General features: G+C 39.5%; 1 protein-coding gene across 1 annotated transcript; it reads right to left on the reverse strand.

Moving 5' to 3' along the window:
* Nucleotides 1-9,604: 9,604 nt before the first annotated feature.
* Nucleotides 9,605-11,142, reverse strand: LOC133257180 (adiponectin receptor protein 2-like). The gene is given in 2 exon segments (XM_061432732.1): nucleotides 9,605-10,785; nucleotides 10,787-11,142. Coding segments are annotated over 2 exon segments (1,161 nt in total). The 5' UTR covers nucleotides 10,952-11,142; the 3' UTR covers nucleotides 9,605-9,789.
* Between the last annotated feature and the right edge of the window lie 11,257 nt (nucleotides 11,143-22,399).

Below are 22,399 nucleotides of genomic sequence, written 5' to 3' on the forward strand. Positions count from 1 at the left end.
AGAGCCCAGTAAAACAGGGTGAGCAAAGAGAGCTGATGTAAGATGCAACAGAAATAGAGAAATTAAATTCATGTCTTTAAGATCTTCCTAATGAAATATCCTAAAAATAATGAAATAGGTAATATGTTCAGGTAGTCTATGAGTGTAAACAAAGGAACACACGAAAGTTTGCTTTATTAATAAAAAATAACATTTTTAGCATACATGCACAACTATGTTCTCAATAATCCTCTCCTCCACAAACAATTAATTGCTCAATTCATTATTTAAATTAGTAATAATATAGACCATTTTCTCTGAATAACACTAGATATTGAGTGAGAGAGATTAAGAGAGGAAAGAAAAACTTCAGAAAATTAAATATTTATCTCATAAATAACTGTGGGGAAAAAAAATAGAAGATGAAAAATATCCAGAAAATAGTGGCAGAGAAAACACAACATACCAAGTTAAAGATCTATGCCTAAAATGATGTTGAGAAAAATTGATAGACAAATGTTCACATATATTAACAAATAATGACCAACCTCCAAAATGTCTTTACTGTCTCACATTTTATATTCAATTGCAGTGACTAGAAAAAATATTTAGAGCAGAATTTTTGATACTTCAGAAGTTGCTCATTGACTTTATGTCCTTTAATTATTATGTTACATCTGTAGGGCTTCAGTTTGAGATGGTCCAAAGGGAACTTCTCTACTAGTTCAGTTGGTAAAGAATCCACCTGCAATTGAGGAGATCCTGTTTCAATTTCTGGGTTGGGAAGATCCACTGGAGAAGGGAGAGGCTACTCACTGTAGTATTGTTAGTCTTCCCTCATGGTTCAGCTGGTAAAGAATCACTTGCAGTGTGTGATACCTAGGTTTGATCCCTGGGTTGGGAAGATTCCCTGGAGAAGGGAACATCCCCTGGAGAAGGGAAGGGCTACCCACTACAGTATTCTAGCCTGGAAAATTCCATTGACTGTAAAGCCCATGGGGTTGCAAAGAGTCAGACATGACTGAGCGACTTTCAATTTCAAGTTTTGTAGTTTTTATTTTCCACTGTTGCTCTCAGTGGGAAGTTGTCCTTTCTTCTCTTTTCCTTCTTTTCTTTCAGATGTGAGAAGGCCATTTTATGGGTAGCTTCTAGGATATTGTAATACATACCATGAAGCAAAGAATTCTTAAATCCCAGGGTAGGGCAAAAGTTGGCCGAAAGATTGGTTTTCTTATAAATTTTACACAATAATAAAAGATGAAAAATGTGAGTTTTTATAATGAAAGAAAATGAGAGCCAATTTGGTGAATCATTAGTTAGGATATAAAGATCTAAATTACAGCATCTTAGTATAAGTCATAAGGAAATCTAATATGTAAAAGAACATAATAAACTCTACTGTTAAAGAAATTCCCAATCCCTTCTCGTCTGGACTCAGTTATAGTAACTTTATTGATTAAATAGTGGGCATCTTGTCCTTTTTGTTTGTTTGTTTTTTCGAAGTTACTGTGAGAATATCCCTGTAAAATCTTGAAATATGTTAGTATAAGAAAGCCTGTGTGTGTGTGGGGGGGGAAGGTGAAGAAAGTATGCTTTTCCTATCTAACATGTAAAATGCAGATAATTAAGGATTTTTGATGTACGCTAGGATGGAGGCGCCTGGTAAGCTGCAGTCCATGGGGTCACGAAGAGTCGGACATGACTGAATGACTTCACTTGCACTTTTCACTTTCATGCATTGGAGAAGGAAATGGCAACCCACTCCAGTGTTCTTGCTTGGAGAATCCCAGGGACCAGGGAGCCTGGTGGGCTGCCGTCAATGGGGTTGCATAGAGTTGGACATGACAGAAGCGACTTAGCAGCAGTAGCAGCAGCAGCAGCAGCAGCAGTGAGCATTTAGATATATATGTCCATGGTCTACTGGGGTTACAAAGAAACATGACAAGGTCACAGAAAAGATAGAATAATAAGCCTCTCACTGTGCCCATTTCTTATGAAGATGACTTGAAACACTGTAACAACTTTGAGCAAATGACTTTCAGTATCAAGCTGCTAACTGGGTCATTGACTGACTCAGAATGTATGAACAATGCAAAGGGATCAATATAATCTCCCACATGCCTGTGGCCAACTGAGGTTTCTGTTGTTTAATTGATACCTTAGATCCTTATCCACTGTACACACTTTGAACAGAATAAGTGGCCTTTTTGATCCCATTAACAAAGGTTCTTTGATGGATATTTATTTTAGTTGTATTTTATGTTACTTTGTAAGTAGAGATGAATATATGAAAATGATATCTTGATACATAATTCTGATTATGCTTTTGTACCACTGACAAAAATGAGGTGAACAAGAGCTACAGTAAAAAAAAAAAAAAAAATTAAATTAAGTGCTTGCCTTCAAACAGGCTAATACATATTCTTCCCACTAAAACCTCCACAGATATTGTGGCACAGCTATGTTTCTGAATAATCCTTTTATTATTGTTTATTTATTTTGTAGCCTCTGGTCTTGGCTGTGGCATGAGGGATCTTTCTTGTGTCATGTGCCAACTTTCCTTGTAGTACATGGACTCTCTAGTTTTTTGATGCACAGGTTCCAGAGTGCACAGGCACAGTAGTTATGATGTGGGCTTCATTGCTCCACAGCATATAGAAACTTAGTTCCAGAACCAAGGATTGAACCCACGTCCCCTGTATTGAACCCATGGTTCTATGAAGACCTACAATACATGCTAGAACTAACACCCAGAAAGATTACATTTCACCATAAGGGACTGAAATGCAAAATTAGGGTCAAGAGATACCTGAAGTAATAGGCAAGTTTAACCTTGCAGTATAAAATGAAGCAGGACAAAGTCTAACAAAGTTTTGCCAAAAGAACTCATTGGTCATAGTAAACATTTTCTACCAACAAACAAGAGATGATTCTACATGTGGACATAACTAGATGGTCATAGCAAAATCATGTTGATTATATTTTTTATTCCCAAAGATGGAAAAGTTTTATACAGTAAGCAAAAACAAGACTGAGAGCTGACTGTAGCTCAGATCATGAACTACTTATTGCAAAATTCAGACTTAACTTGAAGAACATAAGGAAAACCACTTGGCCACTCATGTATGATGTAAATGAAATCCCTTATAATTATACAGTGAAGGTGGCAAATAGATTCAAGGGATTAGGTTGGATAGAGTGACTGAGAAGTATGGACAGAGGTTTGTAACAATGTACAGGAGGCAGTGATCAAAACCATCCCCAAGAAAAAGAAATACAAAAAGCTAAATGGTTGCTTCAGGAGGCTTTACAAATAGCTGAGAAAGGAAGAGAAGCAAAAGGAAAAGGGATAAAGGAAAGATACACCCATTTGAATGGAGATTTCCAAAGAATAGCAAGGAGAAATAAGAAAGGCTTCCTAAGGGAACAATGCTAAGAAATAGAGGAAAACAATAGAATGAGAAAGACTAGAGATCTCTTCAAGAAAATTAGAGATACCAACAGAACATTTCATGCAAATATGGGCACAATAAATGACAAAAACAGTATGGGCCTAACAGAAGCAGAAGATATTAAGAAGTGGTGAAGGAACACACAGAAGAACTATACAATAAAGATCTTAATGACCCAGATAACCAGGATGGTGTGATCATTCACCTAGCCAGACATCCTGGACTATGAATTTAAGTGGGCCTTAGGAAGCATCACTATGAGCAAAGCTAGTGGAGGAGATAGAATTCCAGCTGAGCTATTTCAAATTCTAAATGATGATACTGTTAAAGTGCTGTACTCAATATGCCAGCAAATTTGGAAAACTTATCAGTTGCCACAGAACTGGAGAAGGTCAGTTTTCATTCCAATCCCAAAGAAGGCCAATGCCAAAGAATGTGCAAACTATTGCATGATTGCATTCACTTCACATGCTAGCAGAGTAATGCTCAAAATCCTTTAATCTAGACTTTAACGGACTTCCAGATGTACAAGCTGAATTTAGAAAAGGCAGAGGAACCAGAGATCAAATTGCCAACATCCACCGGATCATAGAAAAAGCTAGAGAATTTCAGAAAAAGATCTACTTCTGCTTCATTGACTACACTAAAGCCTTTGACTGTGTAGATCACAACTAACTGTGGAAAATTCTTAAAGAGATGGAAACACCAGACCACCTTACCTGCCTCCTGAGAAGCCTGTATGTGTGTCAAGAAGCAACATTTAGAACTGGACATGGAACAACAGACTGATTCCAAACTGGGAAAGGAATACTTCAAGGCTGTGTATTGTCACCCTGCTTATTTAGCTTAAGTGCAGAGTAAATCATGTTAAATGCCAGGCTGGATGAAGCACAAACTGGAATTAAGATTGCATGGAGAAATATCAATAACCTCAGATATGTTTATAACACTACCCTTATGGCAGAAAGCAAAGAGGAATTAAAGAGCCTTTTGTTGAAGGAAAAGAGTTCAGTGAAAACTCTGGCTTAAAGTTCAACATTCAAAAAACGAAGATTATAGCATCCAGTCCCATCACTTCATGGCATAGATGGGGAAACAATGGAAATAGTGACAGACTTTATTTTCCTGGGCTCCAAAAACACTGTGGATGGTGACTGAAGCCATGGAAGTAAAAGACGCTTGCTCCTTGGAAGAAGAGTTATGACAAAGTTAGACAGGTAATTAAAAAGCAGAGACATTACTTTGCCAACAAAGGTCTGTGTAGTCAAAGTTGTGATTTTTCCAGAACTCATGTACAAATGTGAGAGCTAGGCAATTAAAAAACAAAACTGAGTGCCAAATAATTGATTCCTTTCAACTGTGGTGCTTGAAAAGACTCTTGAGAGTCCTTTGGACAGTAAGGACATCAAACAAGTCAATCCTAAAGAAAATCAGTCCTAAATTTTCATTGAAAGGACCGACACTGAAGTTGAAGATCCAATACTTTGGCCACCTGATGCGAAGAGCAGATTCATTGAAAAAGACACTGATGCTAGGAAAGATTGAAGGAGGGAGGAGAAGGGGATGACAGAGGATGAGATGGTTGGATGGCATCACTGAGTCAATGGACATAAGTTGAACACACTCCTAAAAATAGTGAAGGATAGGGAAGCCTGCTGTGCTGCAGTCCATGGGATCACAAAAGACACGACTGAGAGACTGAACAACAACCACAGTATTGAAAGTTGGAGTCTTAACCACTAGATCACCAGTGAAGTCTCTGACTATTCCTTAACAGTATATACTATTGCAGACCATAAGACCACAAAAGGCAAATATTTAACAGATTGGTATAATATGCAGATAATTAGTTATTTTACATATTGCTTGAGAGATATTTTCTGTAAGTAAATATATGAATGTTTACCTATTAATTCTATCTGAAAATTTTATTGAGATTAACCATATCTAACTGTGTTGGAAGAAAAGCTATGATCAACCTAGACAACAAATTAAAAAGCAAAGACATTACTTTGCTAACAATGGTCCACCTAGTCAAGGCTATGATTTTTCCAGTAGTCATGTATGGATGTGAGAGTTGGACTATAAAGAAAGCTGACCACTGAAGAATTGATGCTTTTGAACTGTGGTGTTGGAGAAGACTCTTGAGAGTTCCTTGGACTGAAAGGAGATCAACCAGTCCATCCTAAAGGAAATCAGTCCTGAATATTCATTGGAAGAACTGATGCTGAAGGTGAAATTCCAATACTTTGGCCACCCTATGAGAATAACTGACTCATTTGCAAAACCTTGATGCTGGGAAAGATTGAAGGCAAGAATAGAAGGGGACGACAGATGAGATGGTTGGATGGCATCATGGACTCAATGGACATGAGTTTGAGTAAAATCCAGGAGTTGGCAATAGAGGCAATGGCACCCCACTCCAGTACTCTTGCCTGGAAAATTCCATGGACAGAGGAGCCTGGTAGGCTGCAGTCCATGGGATCACTGAGAGTCAGACACGACTGAGTGACTTCACTTTCACTTTTCACTTTCATGCATTGGAGAAGGAAATGGCAACCCACTCCAGTGTTCTTGCCTGGAGAATCCCAGGGACGACGGAGCCTGGTGGGCTGCCGCCTATGGGGTCGCACAGAGTCGGACAGGACTGAAGCGACTCAGCAGCAGCAGCAGGGAGGCCTAGGATGCTGCCGTCCATGGGGTCACAATGAGTCAGACACGACTGAGCAACTGAACTGAACTGAAATAGCAAATTAGTTGAAACATGGTCAAAAATGTTTTTCCTGATATTATCTCAATGTATGTATCTCAGTTTCTCATACAGTACTGAATAATTAGAAGATTATCCATCAACAGACCATGGTTAAATGAATATCTAAAAAAGAAATGTTATGGAACTAATAAATAGACAACATGGATCTTTTGCTTTCTTGCTGTCTAACTCAAGTTCATGACGCACAAAGAAGCAAGCAAACAACAACTTCAGAGCCTGGAGTAAAGTTTACTGCAAGGGTCAAGCAAGTAGTATTGGAGGCTTGTGCTCAAAAGACTTGAACTCTGGGTGGTTTTCAGGAAAGAGTTTCTAAGGGCAAATTTTTGTGTGAGGTCTGCAGGATGCAGAATTGAATTGTGGTGAGGTAACAGTAGTGATTAAGGAATTTTAATTATCAGCCTTCTAGTTCCAACCAGTCTGTGATCTATGAGCTTGTGCTCAACCTGACGTTACCATCCTCCTCTTGGGTAGAGATCTTAGTTCCTGTTAAAGAACTCAGAGACTTGTATCAGCTTTATCAGTACACTATTGTTTTTCTACTGCCTTTCCTTTCCTTCCTTTCCGTATTCCCTCACTTCCTTATTTAGCAGCTATTTCAATCTGCCCTTTAGAATTTAAGGAGAAGGAAATGGCAACCCACTCCAGTATTCTTGCCTGGAGAATCCAATGGATGGAGGAGCCTGGTAGGCTATAGTCCACGGGATCGAAAGGAATCTGATACGACTGAGGGACTTCACTTTACTTTAGAACTCAAAGAAGGCCTACAAATGAGAAACAAGGGACACGGAGTGACCTTGTACCCAGAAGAGCCCCACAGTTTAATTTTATTCTCACTCTTTTGCTCCTTCATGCTCATAAAAATAAGTTATGTTCTAAAGGTTGGATTTAAGAATATTCATTTTCATTAATTTTTATTTGTTTAATGATACATCTGTTACACGTTTTTTTTTTTTTTTTGATAAAGAAACCATTTTTGAAATTGAGTATGTTCAGCTCTTTGCAAAAATTTCCCAGTTTCTACATTTATGCTTATTCAAACCTTATGTCAGGTACATAAAAATATAATATTTATTGCAATTGTTTTATTTTATGTTTGTAAACACAAAATAAAATTTTAAATGAAATTCATATTTTATGGCAAGATAAGAACAAAAAAATAAAAATGTCCTCTGCCCTTTGGCCTTCTCTGTTGTTAAATAAAATTTAACAATAAAACTCATATTTTATGCCAAGACAAGAAAAAATTAAGCATAAAGAAGTTTTCTTTGCCCTTTGGCCTCCTTTCTCTCTGCTAGTGTGCAATGTGTATCTGCAATATGCATCAACCAAACTTCCCCAATTGGCAGAAATATCTGATCATCCATGAAGAGCAATATTCTTCTAGCATCACAAGACAACCTAAAGATAGCATTCCTTCTTGATCTTGTAAGAAGTTACAATGATGCTTTGTTCAGCATTGTGTAAACTGTCAATAATATGTAATAAATGAGTAGCCTTATGACTCAAAAAAAACTTATATAACTGTGTCTTGATTTCTAATAGGTTGAACAGTTCTGAGTTTTTTAATATGTTCTTTTTAGGTTATAATCCCTGACTTGGGCTTGAATAAAATTTTCCATGTCTTTCTTAGATTGACTGATTATTTTTTCATCAATACTACTTACTTTACTCTTATTTATATAACTTAAGGTTACAAATGAAAATTAACTTCATATGGACCATAGAATATCAAAATATGTTTAAAAACCAATTTATTAAAATCAAGTCCTTTATAAGAAACATATAAAGACATTTTCATAAGACGCATATTAAAGCAACCTAAAATGTTAAATTATTCAAAAAAGTCAGTCCTTTGACCTAATCAAAGCATTGCTTTTATTTATACCATAAAACTGACAAAATTCAATGACAGTGTTTAAAAGTTATTTTTTGTTTTTATTGTTGCAGTTAACAGGTAAAAATGTATTTTATATATGAATTCAAATGCCAATTTTTATAGTAGTACCAGAGATTGAAGACCCTGCCTTATGTATTTTTCTATAGGTCAAGGAGTTTCAATTTATTCATACTTCTAGTCAATGTTATGACTTTCTCTATGAGAGTAAAAATGATCTTTTTTCCAGAGGCTAGAAAATTTTACAATGATGGCTTTCTGGGGATAAGAATCCTGAAGCTCATTTCTGCTGGGGAGCAGCATCTCAGCCACACAGAGACTGCCACAAACTGAATTGTATCATATTCTATTGTAAGAAAGCATTCACACTTGAACATTTGCTGCTGTTTAGAAGCTTTCATTTTTCCAAGAGCATGTACCTTTTATAGTTCCATTTTGGCTATTAATTTTCTAAACGTTTTCTTTTCCAATCTTAAGTAGGAATACTTAACAAAATATTTTTTGGGTAAAAACTCAGTTTTTTTTTTTTAATTAGTTTTGTATCTTTTTTGAAGATGTGAACCTTTGGTTTCATCACCTATAATTTGTCTATTAAGAGAAAATGGACACATACAAAGATGTAATGATCAATTGCTATGGAGATAAGGATATCACCATAGCAACTTGTATCATGTATACGTGTGTGAAAAATTCTGAGAGATAAGAAAGGAAGATATTGTGTACATGTGTATATGTACTTTAATATTTTCAAAGATTGCATAAATTAATGATCATCTTTTAATGCTAGTTAATGAGCATCTTTTCAGTTTATTGAAGAAATAGATTCGGTGTCACTTTGCCAATTCTGGTCTTCTGCTTTGTGTCTGTCACATACTCATTCTATACATATGGTGAATTAGCTGTTCTCTTGCTGATTCACTTATGGGTTTATAAATAACATTTAAATTATTTGAACAAAGGATCAGCTTAATTAATAACAATAAACCTGCATAGATTTCAGAATACTGTAGGACATAGTAAAGAATAGGCATTTAAATTTCTAAGACAAAATAGAGTTAGGGATATTAATATAGATAAATATAAACTAAAAAAAGATCAAGCTTTTCATTATATTTAATTTTTCTACTTTATTAACAAAAGAATTAGAGTTATATCAAAGAATCTAAAACTGAGAGCTTTTATAATTATAAATGCCCTCCTTTCCTGTAAAAAGATTGATTATGCATTCCTACCAGCTGTCATGTGATTTCTTTTTTTTTTATATATATAAATTTTTATTTAAACAGTAAGTTAGAAATCTTATTTACATTAATTTCTTTGTTCTCCCAAAAGGGCATCTAAAATCACACTGCCACCCCTCAGAGGACATAATAAATGTTCGCCAACACTGGTCGGTGTCACCGTTTCTAAGGAGAGAGGAGGGAGGAGGAGGCGCCTCCAGCTGATGGCTACAAGCGCAGACGCCAGCGTGCCCGCGGCGCGAGCGCCCTCCTGTCGGCCAGACCCAAGAACAAGGCAGGGCTGGGCCATCTCGTGTCTTCTCCACCTGTGAGGTGTGATTTATTTTTGTTTTCTCTTCCCAGTTGCGGACCACGTGGAGCCCTGGGGCGTCACGAAGCTCCGCACTGTGGGGCTCCTCTGGCACTGGCGTCACGGCCAGTGGGGGTCACGTCCCCGGCCTCTGGCCGCTGTCACAGTGCGTCCTCTTCGCTGCAGCCTCCGCCGACCATGAAACGGAACGCCTGGAGGTTCGAGACCCCGTGGAAGTGGACGAACGCGCCAGCCACCACAAAGATGTGGAAGAGCTGATGAGAGTGAAACCAGATGTCACACTTGCCGGGGAAGAAGCGCTCGGGGATGCGGGCAGCGTACAGGGCCGCCCCCGTGATGTATAGGCCGGCCATGAGCAACAGCCAGCCGATCTGCCCGATGGTGGCGGCCTTCAGGAAACCCTCCGAGATGACGTAGTGCAAGGCGGGGATGATCCCACTCAGGCCGAGGCCCAGAAACACTCCTGCTCTCACACCCCGGTACTGGGGGGTGGCGAACATGTCCCACTGGGAAACGATGATGGCTGCGATACCCAGAACACAGATAACAATCAAGTAGATGAAGCAAGGTTGCGGGTTACAGTAGAAGGAATAATAAAGCCAAGGAACAAAACTTCCCATAATCAGAAGAGCAATACCAGAGTAATCCAGTTTGGAGAAGATCCTGGAGACCCCTTCTGAGTGGCAGTAGACTGTGTGGAACAGCCATGAGAAAGAAAGGCAGAGAATGGCCCCCAGGAAGAATAATCCGAAGACCACCTTTTCCTGCAGGGGGGCCACAAAGGAGATGTTGGGGCGAAACATATAAAAGATCCCCAGGCACAGGAAGAACACACAACCCAAGAGATGTGTCCAGATGTTGCCTGTCTCGGTGTGTATTCTGAAAATGCTCTTAAAACAGGCCCGGAAAGAAGGCATGGGGGGCCGGTGTCCATGCAGGAGGAAGTCGTTATCCTTGAGCCTCTCAGGTCGCACGTCATGAGGGATCACTCGCCACCGACCTTCCCAGACCTTACAAACAAACTCTTCCATCCTCTCCATGGCATGGTGGGCTTGCAGGAGGGGGGACATGCCCATGAACCCCTCATCTTCCTGAGATGCTCCATCATCGCACTCAGGCTCCTGCACGCTTTTTTTTATGATAGGAAGAAAGGACAGACGCCTCTACAAGAGGCTCCCGACCTCCGTGGTGGACGCCACTGTCACCGTTCCTCGCGCCATCGAGCTGGTGCCCTTTCCTGAGCCTGAGAGCTGGCTCTGGAGTCTTGCTGTGCTCCAGCCGGTTTTCCTCTGTCTCGTTCATGGGACACCCAAGGCTTTCTGACAAAGAGTTCTTTCTTTCTGTCCCTTCTTCTTGGGAGGGTGGATGTTTAGGATACTGAGTTGACTCAGAGCTCGCCGCCGCCTCGCCGCACGTCTCGAGCTCCTCGGAACCGCGGCCGCTGGGAGTCCAGAGGAGCGGAGGTGGCGCCCGCTGTCGCCGCCGCCTCCGCCGCCCCATGTGATTTCATTACAGGGAAACTCACATCCAACCACTTTGACTTTGGGCTAGACCCTATTAGCCTGTTTGACCAGTGGAAAGTGAGAAGAGTTCACCCAACTGTGTGCTAGCAAGAGCCTTCAGAGACATTGTGAATCTTTGTGGTTCTTTTGCTCTCTTCTCCTTTACAGGAAACAACATGTTGGAAACAGAGGCTGGCTTCGCCTCAGTCTGAGTCATAGAAGGAAAGGATATGTGGATCATAGCAGCTACAGCTGACTCTCAGGTATCATAATGCAATGTAAGTCAATGACTTCTTTCTAATCTTTAAAAATCTGCATGTATACCAGTTAAAATGAAGATTTTTGTTTGATTTTGGTTATATATTCATCTGTGATCCCTCTCCATTCTTTCTAAAACCATTTAATTTTTAAATTTCAGTAAAGACAAAACACGAGATCTATCTGCAACAAATTTTTAAATGAACACAATACTTAAGAGCCCTATAGTATTGCTAACTATAGGCACAACACTATACAGCAAATCTCTGGAATTTATTCATCTTGCATAACTAAAACTGTAGTCACTTAACTGGAAGTAGAGCTGAGTCCAGAGATGATTTCCAGCAGCTCATAGCAAGATTTCCATTCAAGCCTTACAAATTCTAGGCCCTGGTGTGTCCTTCCCTACAGCAGACACCTGCACACTCTGCTCAAGTACAGAGCCAGCTCTGGAAGATCTTTTTGGAGTTGTAGTTCATAGGGATGTCAACCAACCACCTCTGTGAGCACTTCTGGTACTTTTGACTCCCTTTTCTAGTCCCAGGAGTATTCAGGACACGACCAGCATCACATCTTCCTAGGATAGCCAGCCGAGGCCCTGCAGCTCTCAGGAGGCTTCCACTGCAAGGAGCAGGAGGTGGTGGGGAAAGCCCACTGTGCGCACATATGCACCCTACCCCTCATCAGATGCCCCTCTCTGCTGTCCTGTCCAAGCAAGACCTTCGCGCCCTCAAAGTACCACACTGTCTACTGTGCATTCTGGAGTGAGATCCTGGAAGCTTCATTCTGGTAGAGTTCCACCGGATCAAGGGCCTTATGGCTGACCAGCACCTCATTCAGGGCCATCGCCTGGGCATCAAGCCAATATCACCCAGCTTGCTTCCAGGCAGCCTACCTCCCTGCACAGAGCCTCTCAAGGAGGCTTTTGCTACAATCAAGTCCTGAAGAAATGGGTGGAGTCTGCGAGCTCTAGGCTCTTCTGTCCCAAACACTGCTGCCCCTGGGGCTCCCTGGAAACCCATGGGTTGCTGCCTAGGGCCTCTCCCTAGAGTACCTGACCATGATCAAAGATAACATCAACATTATCTGGGAGCTGGTGGGCCTGGAATAAACTGCAGGTGGAGTAAGACAGCCCTGTTGCTCTGCCTGAAAATGAAAACTGATTCTGGTATAAATATAATTTATGAGATGGTACCAGGGAGAAGTCTTGGTGAGGCTGGGGGAAAAGGGAAATAGGAGAGGTATCCAGGGGATTGCTTTATAATTTGTTAAAAAATTCAGTTCCCTAAATTTGGAAGAATATTTTGTAAACTAATTCTATTCCATCAGTCTATAGATCAATCCTTTCACCAATATTACTGTCTTGATTAATGTAGCTCTCAAGTAAATATTTAAATTGAAATATGTAAATCTTCCAAATTTGTTCTGAAGCTTTAAAATCATTTTTGTCAATTCAAGTTTCTTTATCTTTCCATGTAAACTTTATAGACAGAATTTAGATTATCTGAAAAAAATCCTGCTGGAATTTTAAGTAGGATTGAACGGGATCTGCAGATCTAATTGGGGATAATATATTTGCAAAAAATGTTAAACCATATAGTCTAAGAACATGATTGTTATTGTTCAGTCACTAAGTTGTGTCTGACTCCTTGCAACCCCATGGATTGCAGCATGCCAGGCTCCACTATCCTCTACTAATCTCAAAGAATTTGCTCAAATTCATGTCCATTAAGTTGGTGAGGCTATCTAATCATCTCATCCTCTGCTGTTCCTTTTACCTTTTGCATTCAATCTTTCCCAGCATGAAGGTCTTTTCTAATGAATCAGCTCTTCATATCAGGTGGCCAAAGTATTAGAGCTTCAGCTTCAGCAATAGTCCTTCCAGTGAATAGTCACTGGATTGACTGGTTTGATCTTGCAGTCCAGAGGAATCTTAAGAGTCTTCAGCACCATAATTGGAAACCATCAATTCTTCAGCACTCAGCCTTCTTTCAGGTCCAACTCTCATATCTGTTCATAACTATTAGAAAAACCATAGCTTTGATTATACAGACCTTTGTGGCAAAATGGTATCTTTGCTTTTTAATATGCTGTCTAGGTTTGTCATATCTTTCCTTCAAAGAAAATAGCAGCTTTTAAATTCATGGCTGCAGTCACCTTCCTTCCCCAGTGATTTTGGAGCCCAAGAAAATAAAATCTGTCTCTCCTTCCACTTTTTCCCCTTCTATTTGCCATGAATTGACAGTACAGGTGCCATGATCTAGATTTTTTGAAATGCTGAGTTTCAAGCCAGCTTTTTCACTCTCTTTCACCTTCATCAAGAGGCCCTTTAGTTCCTCTTCACTTTCTGCCATTAGAGTAATATCATCTGCATATCTGAGGTTGTTGATATTTTTCCCTGTAGACTTGATTCCAGCTTGTGATTCACCCAGCCCAGCTTTCCCCATAATGAAGTTGAATAAGTAGAGTGAAAAAATAAAATCTTATCATATTCCTTTTCCATTTTGGAAACAATCGGGTGTTCCATGTCTGGTTCTAACTGTTGCTTCTTGACCCACATACAGGTATCTCAGGGGAGAGATAAAGTGGCCTGGAACTCCCAGCTTTTTAAGAATTTTCCACAGTTTCTTGCGATCCACACAGTCAAAGGCTTTAATGTAGTTAATGAAGCAGAAGCAGATGTTTTCCTGGAACTCTTGCTTTCTCCACGATCCAACAAAAGTTGGCAATTTCATCTTTGGTTCTTCTGCCTCTTTGAACACTAGCTTGTACTTCTGGAAATTCTAGGTTCACATACTACTGAAAACTTACTTGGAGGACTTTGAGCATAACCTTGCTAGCATGTGAAGTGAATGAAAGTGGACGATTGTCACAGCAGTTCATTATGTTCATGGGGTTCTACAGGCAAGAATACTGGGGTGGGTTGCCATTTCTGACTCCAGTGGACCACAGCTTGTCAGAAATCTTCACTGTGACCTGTCTGCCTTGAGTCGCCCTGCAGGGCATGGCTCTTAGCTTCACTGAATTATATAAACCACTTTGCCATGATGAGCCTGTGATCCATGAAGGGGATTCATATATACATGTTTGTGTGTGTGTGTGTGTGTGTGTGTGTTTGTATGGGGCTTCCCTGGTGGCTCAATGGTAAAGAATCCACCTGCCAATGCAGGAGACACAGGTTCAATCCTTGTGTAGAGAGATCCACTGGAGAAGGAAATGCAATCCACTGTAGTACTCTTGCCTGGGAAATCCCATTGACAGAGAAGTCTGGCTGGCTATAGTCCATGGGATCACAAAAAGAATCAGACATGACTTAGAGACTAAATAATATAATATATATTGTTGTATATTTATCTATAGTCGGTTTTATATGCTATTATAAAATAATTTTATCATGTCAGTGAACTCTAAAGATTGTTTTTGTTTCTGCATCATCTGCAGGATGAAATTCAAACTTACTTTCTATCCCAAGGCTCTCTATACTTGAATTCCAAGCTACCATTTCAGGTAAACTTTGTAAATGAAAGTGAAAGTCCCTCAGTCATGTCCAACTCTTTGCGACCCCATGGACTATACAGTCCATGGAATTCTCCAGGCCAGAATACTGGATTGGGTAGCCATTTCCTTCTCCAGGGGATCTTCCCAACCCAGGGATCAAATCCAGGTCTCCCACATTAGAGGTGGATTCTTTACCAACTGAACTATCAGGAAAGCCCAAACTTGGGAATACTTCTCCCTCATTCGAAGGCTTCATAATCACATCAGTTTTTCATAGTTGCAGCCAATGTAATCTCATTTGGTTGTATTTATTTACACTGTCTCTTTGCAGGAACACATTTTTATCTTAATATAATCCTTCCTTTTCATTTTCCAAAAAGCATCTCACCAACAAATTCTTCTGGAAATACAATCTACTTAAAAGAGATCATTTGTGTCTCACAGAAAATTCTCTAAGAATTCTTTGCAGAATCACTCCTTGAATAGCTCTCCAGAGCATTCTCACACTGTTAGTCATGCCATTTTTCACATCTACATGTCAGTTTTTAAAGTTTTGTTGACTAATCTCCCAAGATGTCACTGATACAAAAAATACTTCCATTCTTGATTTTTACCCAAATATTTACATATTTTCTCTTACATTATACCTAGGAAAAAAGATATTGTGCACCACCAGCACCAAATCTCCATGATTTATAGACTTGCATAGGTTACAAGTAAGGCAACAATATTGCCTAATTTCTGAAATTAGGATTTAAAACATTAAAAATAGTCTTGATTTGTATTAAAAGACAACATATCATTTTGGCAATATATATTTGAAAGGAGTCATGTTGGAAATTTGGTGACTAACGAATGAATTGCCATTTCCTTCTCCAATGCATGAAAGTGAAAAGTGAAAAGTGAAAGTGAAGCGCTCAGTCATGTCGACTCTTCTCGACCCCATGGACTGCAGCCTACCAGGCTCCTCCGTCCATGGGATTTTCCAGGCAAGAGTACTGGAGTGGGTTGCCATTGCCTTCTCTGAATGAATGAATAGGGACATGAAAACTGTGTAAAAAAATTAGGAAAAGATATTAAAAATATTTATAGAACCTCCCCACTTTTCCCCTTTTCCTGATGTAATCATATATTAATATTTAGGCTGATGTTTAGAAACTCAGTTTCATTTAGAATTCCTTTCTGCTGAATGAAGTCTTTGCTAGTCATTTTATGTATGTTTCTACAAATATTAAATGACATTTTAAAATATCAATAAGATGCAGGCTTCAGGCAAATTTGATTTGAATCTGTACTTCAATTCAGAAGAACATCGTTAAAGTATACTAAGCTGTGACTGTTTATTTTTCTTTTTTAAACAACAATATATATAAGGTAAACATATCTACAAAGTGTATAAACAGAAAAAACTTAGTATTTGTAATGTACCAAATATATATATTAATATGAAATAATCATATCTTAATAATGATAAAATCCACAAAGAAATATTCTTCTCTTAAAAAGCTACATATTTAAAATATACCTCTTTCAAACATCCAGTTAATGATAACACATACACAAACTCATTGTCCCTCTATCTCACACACACATGCACACATACACACACACACAAAATTATCTATATGAGAATTGCAAAACAAGAGTTCTTATCACTAAGAGGACAGAAACTTTGAAGATTACCATGAGGGTACAGTAAGCAGGACTAAATTGATTAAATATTAGCCAAGTTAGTATTAAAAACATGCAGATAAAATATTATTTTTAGGCAAATATTTTAAAGCTCTTCACCCTTGAAGAGAAATTGCTTGGAGCTCATCTATGTCAGAACATTGAACAACAGGCTGTAGTGCACTCATTGTTCATGCCCATCTCAGGCCAATTTCGTATGTGTAAGAAAGAATTTCTGCTATATCAGTGATTATGAAAAGAAAGGAGTACATCTAATTACAAGAACGGCAGGCTAGCTAACCTGTAGCTGTCCATTTTTTACAGGGAGGTACATCTCTGGGCTGAAACTAATATTCTCAAGCTCAGGAAGACATGAAATGGAAGAGAGAACCAGGTGTGCAGTAATCAGTGCTAGTGAAGGTGAGAGTTAAACTGAAATCAATAAGTGAATTCACATTGTTGACCAATGAAATGACTATCTTTGGCATTCACTGGAGCATATCATATAGCCAGGACTGCAGGCTAGCTTAAGCAGAATATATTGAAATTGGTGATTGATGCTTGGTGTTCCCTCAGCTAACTCAAGGCTTAAACACACAAGATGAAAGAGAAAGCTTGTATTTGATAGAGAGTCCTTTCTATCCTTCAAAATTAATACAATATATAATTTAATGATAAATAAAAATGGAATATATGTATGTACACATTTTTGCCAAAATGCCTGAAAATTAACCACAAAATTTTAATCTCTAGCAGTTCCCAGTGAGAGGAAAAAAGTGATGTTTTCAAGAAATGAAAAATGTTAATAGAAATAAAAAGAGATGGAGAACCCTTATAGGATACTTTAAAATAAATACATTCTTATATAACAAATTCAATCTAAAATTTATAAGAGGCATTGGATAATCTGAATTTGAGCAAACTCTGGGAGATAGTGCAAGACAGAGGATCCCAACATGCTGCAGTCCATGGGGTCACAAAGACTTAGTGAATGAACAGCAGCAGTTGTTGTTAATGATTGTATAATATGATATTATTATTGGAGGAGATGATTGCATATTATTGATATTTTCCTATTATCAGAAATGTGGTGGCTTAAAATAGTACCCATTTAATATCTCACAGTTCTATATGTCAGAAATCCAGCAAGCTTTACTTAGTTCTCTGCTCATAGTCTCACAAGACTGAAGTCAGGGTTTTGAATGGGCTGGACTATTATCTGAAGGTTCTAGGGATTAATAGCTTCTAAGATCATTTGAATGTCTTAAGAATTCAAGTGTTTAATTCTGTAAGTCTGAGTTTCAGTTTTCCTTGGTGGCTGTTACACCAAGGGGCCACTCTCTGCTTTATAGTGTCTGCTTACATTCCTTCTAATGTGGTTTCCTCCGTGTTTAAACATTTCAATAGCCTACTCATTCCTTCTAATGCTTTGAATATCTCTCACTTTTCCTTTGTCACCAGAGGAAACTCTCTGCTTTTAAAGGCCTCTTGTGGCTAGCTTGTGCCCATTTGATAATCTTTCTCTACTCAAAACATGTAACATTGTCCCTTAAAACTTCACTTACAAGTGAAGTTAAAGTAGTAAGGTAAAATTATTAAGAGTATGAAGAAGGTGAAAGCAGAACATCAGATCAAATATAAGACTTTTTTGTACATGGTGTCCTGTGCAACTGCACAGGCTCTACTCCTATGAATTAAGTAGTAGAAATAGAGTTATATGAGAATATTGAATATTTTAGGGTGACAAGCAAAATTATAGAACATTGAGTTATATATTTCAAAGAATTCCAATAAATGGGGACTGAAAGGGTAAATAAAAATATTTCAAAATAATAATAAGGCAGTATTTGACTTAAGTGATTTACTTCATGTCTATGATAATGGTTATCTTTAGAGAGGTTCAAGGGCAAGAGTTGATGACACAATCATAAGAAGGTAATGTTGGGGGCCAGCATGAGGCACTCCGCCCATGGCAAAGGTCATGAGGAAGGAGGCTCGACGTACGCAAAAGCGGGATCGAGCCTCAGGAGTCCCCCTGGAAATCCTCGAGCATCTATCCCCATAACCAGAGGCTGCCTACTTTACTTCTTTGTGCTCTCACCTACACCTCTGACTTTACAGGGGGCTGTCTCCCACCACCTCTTTCGGAGAAGGAGTTAACTTAGAGCTCCAGTTAATAATAATTCCTGGGTGTGACAGGAGTGTTTCAACCTACAAACTCCTCTGAAGGTTCTCTAGCCTGCCTGACAGGCTTGTCCGGCCACATGTGATTGCTCACAGCCTCCCAACCGTGAGAGGCACGAGATGCTTTAAACCTTCTAAAAACAGGTTCTTTAGAGAAGTTAGAAAATTATTAGTATAAGTATAGTGGGCTGATTAGAAATTGTATTGGTGAAGGGTTTTTCATTTGTTGAGCCAATGTTTACTGCTAAGTCTCCACATTCCCTGCCCGTACACACATTAATGAATATATAGAAGAAATAATTATTAACCTTTGATATAAATCACGTTAGACCTTAGGCCAAGTAAATTCTTTCCTTAACTAAAACCCACTACACCCTCACCCTATAGGAATGTAACTTTATTTGGGTGGCATCTGTTTTAAGAATAATCACCCCTGGAGAAATAAGTGTTGACTGACCGCTGTCACAAGGAGAGGGTCATAAATTGTCAGCAGGCCCCCCTGGCCAGAAGATGATGTAACACCCTTAAGACCTCTGTATACATTTGTATGAAGCACTGTCCCCGCGTGACTTTTGCATAACATCTCAGTGTATAAAAACAGACTCTGGAAAATAAAGAATTGGGATCAGTTTCTCGAAATACTGGTCTCCCCATGTCTCTCTCTCTCTCAAACTCCAGCTGAGTCTCCATCTGGAGCGCGGAGCCCGCCAAGCTTACTAACTTTGCCTGGGCTTCTAAGATCCGACCAGGGAGGCCTCAGTGTCTCCTCTCCTTCAGGAGAATGGGAGGCCTGTGGCCTACGTAAGTGGTGCAAGCTTCTTGTCTTGAAGTTTTATTGGTTTCCCGCGTAAACCAAGCTACTCAGCCTCTTTTCTCCACTGAATTTTCCTGCTGAGGTATCCTCATTCTATTACTCTATATATCTCTAATTAATATCTAAATGAAGCTATTGTATCCTGATCCTCGCCGACGCCATCCCCGCTTTGAACTCCCTGGATCAGCCGGAGCTGGACCCCGGCAAGGTAAATCTAACATTTGTCATTTTTCCCTTTGATTTAAGACCATCTGAACAAAAAATGATAAAATAAAAATACTTGTTAATGTTGGTGGGTGATTACCTGCATATAAACAGTAGTCTGTATAACTGTATATAACTGTGAGTGTTAAAATAAATAAAACAACTCTAAATGCATTGATGTTTATTAAAAAAAGGAATAAGAAAGATCTCAAATATGGAACCAAAACTAAATATTAATATCAATTAATTTTACACCATAAGTACATGTTATCAAGTTCTTGAAACTTTACAAATGTGGCAGGTAAATCTGGAAGTTCATATGCACAATGCAACAAACAATGTGTGTTAGTCACTCAGTCACATCCAACCCTTTGTAACCCCATGGACTGCATCGTGCCAGGCTCCCCTGTCCATGTGATTTCTCAGGTGGCAAGAATACACAGAAGAAGTGTACAAAAAAGATCTTCACAACCCAGATAATCACGATGGGCTGATCACTGACCTAGAGCCAGACATCCTGGAAGGTGAAGTCAAGTGGGCCTTAGAAAGCATCACTACGAACAAAGCTAGTGGAGGTGACGGAATTCCAGGTGAGCTATTCCAAATCCTGAAAGATGATGCTGTGAAAATGCTGCACTCAATATGCCAGCAAATTTGAAATACTCAGCAGCGGCCACAGGACTGGAAAAAGTCAGTTCTCATTCCAATCCCAGAGAAAGGCAACACCAAAGACTGCTCAAACTACCACACAACTGCACTCAACTCACATGCTAGTAAAGTAATGTTCAAAATTCTTCAAGCCAGGCTTCAGCAATACGTGAACCATGAACTTCCTGATGTTCAAGCTGGTTTTAGAAAAGGCAGAGGAACCAGAGATCAAATTGCCAACATCTGCTGGATCATGGAAAAAGCAAGAGAGTTCCAGAAAAACATGTACTTCTGCTTTATTGACTATGCCAAAGCCTTTGACTGTGTGGATCACAATAAACTGTGGAATATTCTGAAAGAGATGGGAATACCAGACCACCTGACCTGCCTCTTGAGAAATCTGTATGCAGGACAGGAAGCAACAGTTAGAACTTGACATGGAACAAAAGACTGGTTCCAAATAGGAAAAGGAGTACGTCAAGGCTGTATATCGTCACCCTGTTTATTTAACTTATATGCAGAGTACATCATGAGAAATGCTGGACTGGAAGAAACACAAGCTGGAATCAAGATTGCCATGAGAAATATGAATAACCTCAGATATGCAGATGACATCACCCTTATGGCAGAAAGTGAAGAGGAACTCAAAAGCCTCTTGATGAAAGTGAAAGTGGACAGTGCAAACGTTGGCTTAAAGCTGAACATTCAGAAAATGAATATCATGGCATCCGGTCCCATCACTTCATGGGAAATAGATGGGGAAACAGTGGAAACAGTGTCAGACTTTATTTTTCTGGGCTCCAAAATCACTGCAGATGGTGACTGCAGCCATGAAATTAAAAGATGCTTACTCCTTGGAAGGAAAGTTATGACCAGCCTAGATAACATATTGAAAAGGAAAGGCATTACTTTGCCAACAAAGGTCTGTCTAGTCAAGGCTATGGTTTTTCCGGTGGTCATGTATGGATGTGAGAGTTGGACTGTGAAGAAGGCTGAGCACGGAAGAATTGATGCTTTTGAACTGTGGTGTTGGAGAAGACTCTTGAGAGTCCCTTGGGCTGCAAGGAGATCCAACCAGTCCATTCTGAAGGAGATCAGCCCTGGGATTTCTTTGGAAGGAATGATGCTAAAGCTGAAACTCCAGTACTTTGGCTACCTCATGCAAAGAGCTGACTCATTGGAAAAGACTCTGACACTGGGAGGGATTGGGGGCAGGAGGAGAAGGGGATGCCAGAGGATGAGATGGCTGGATGGCATCACTGACTCAATGGATGTGAGTCTGAGTGAATTCCGGGGGTTGGTGATGGACAGGGAGGCCTGGCGTGCTGGGATTCATGGGGTTGCAAAGAGTCCAACACGACTGAGTGACTGAACTGAACTGACTCAACTGAAGAATTATATAGGATGCTGGCAGAATAAAAAGAGGGAAATTTTTTTCCAATTATTGAGATATCATTAACTTGTAATACAATGTGAGTTAATACAGCTATGTATTGCTAAACGAGTACTAGAGTGGGATTAGTTAATCCCTACATTACCTCATAAGGTTCCTTAAAGTGAGAACACTTAAGATCTGTACTCTTCAGTTCAGTTCAGTTCAGTGGCTCAGTCGTGTACGACTCTTTGCGACCCCATGAATCGCAGCACACCAGGCCTCCCTGTCCATCACACACTCCTGGAGTTCACTCAGACTCAAGTCCATCGAGTCAGTGATGTCATCCAGCCATCTCATCCTCTGTGGTCCCCTTCTCCTTCTGCCCCCAATCCCTCCCAGTGTCAGAGTCTTTACCAATGAGTCAGCTCTTAGCATGAGGTGGCCAAAGTACTGGAGTTTCAGCTTCAGCATCATTCCTTCCAAAGAAATCCCAGGGCTGATCTCCTTCAGAATGGACTGGTTGGATCTCCTTGCAGTCCAAGGGACTCTCAAGAGTCTTCTCCAACACCACAGTTCAAAAGCATCAATTCTTTGGT

This window comes from Bos javanicus, chromosome 11 (genome assembly GCF_032452875.1).
Source record: "Bos javanicus breed banteng chromosome 11, ARS-OSU_banteng_1.0, whole genome shotgun sequence".
NCBI lineage: Eukaryota > Metazoa > Chordata > Mammalia > Artiodactyla > Bovidae > Bos > Bos javanicus.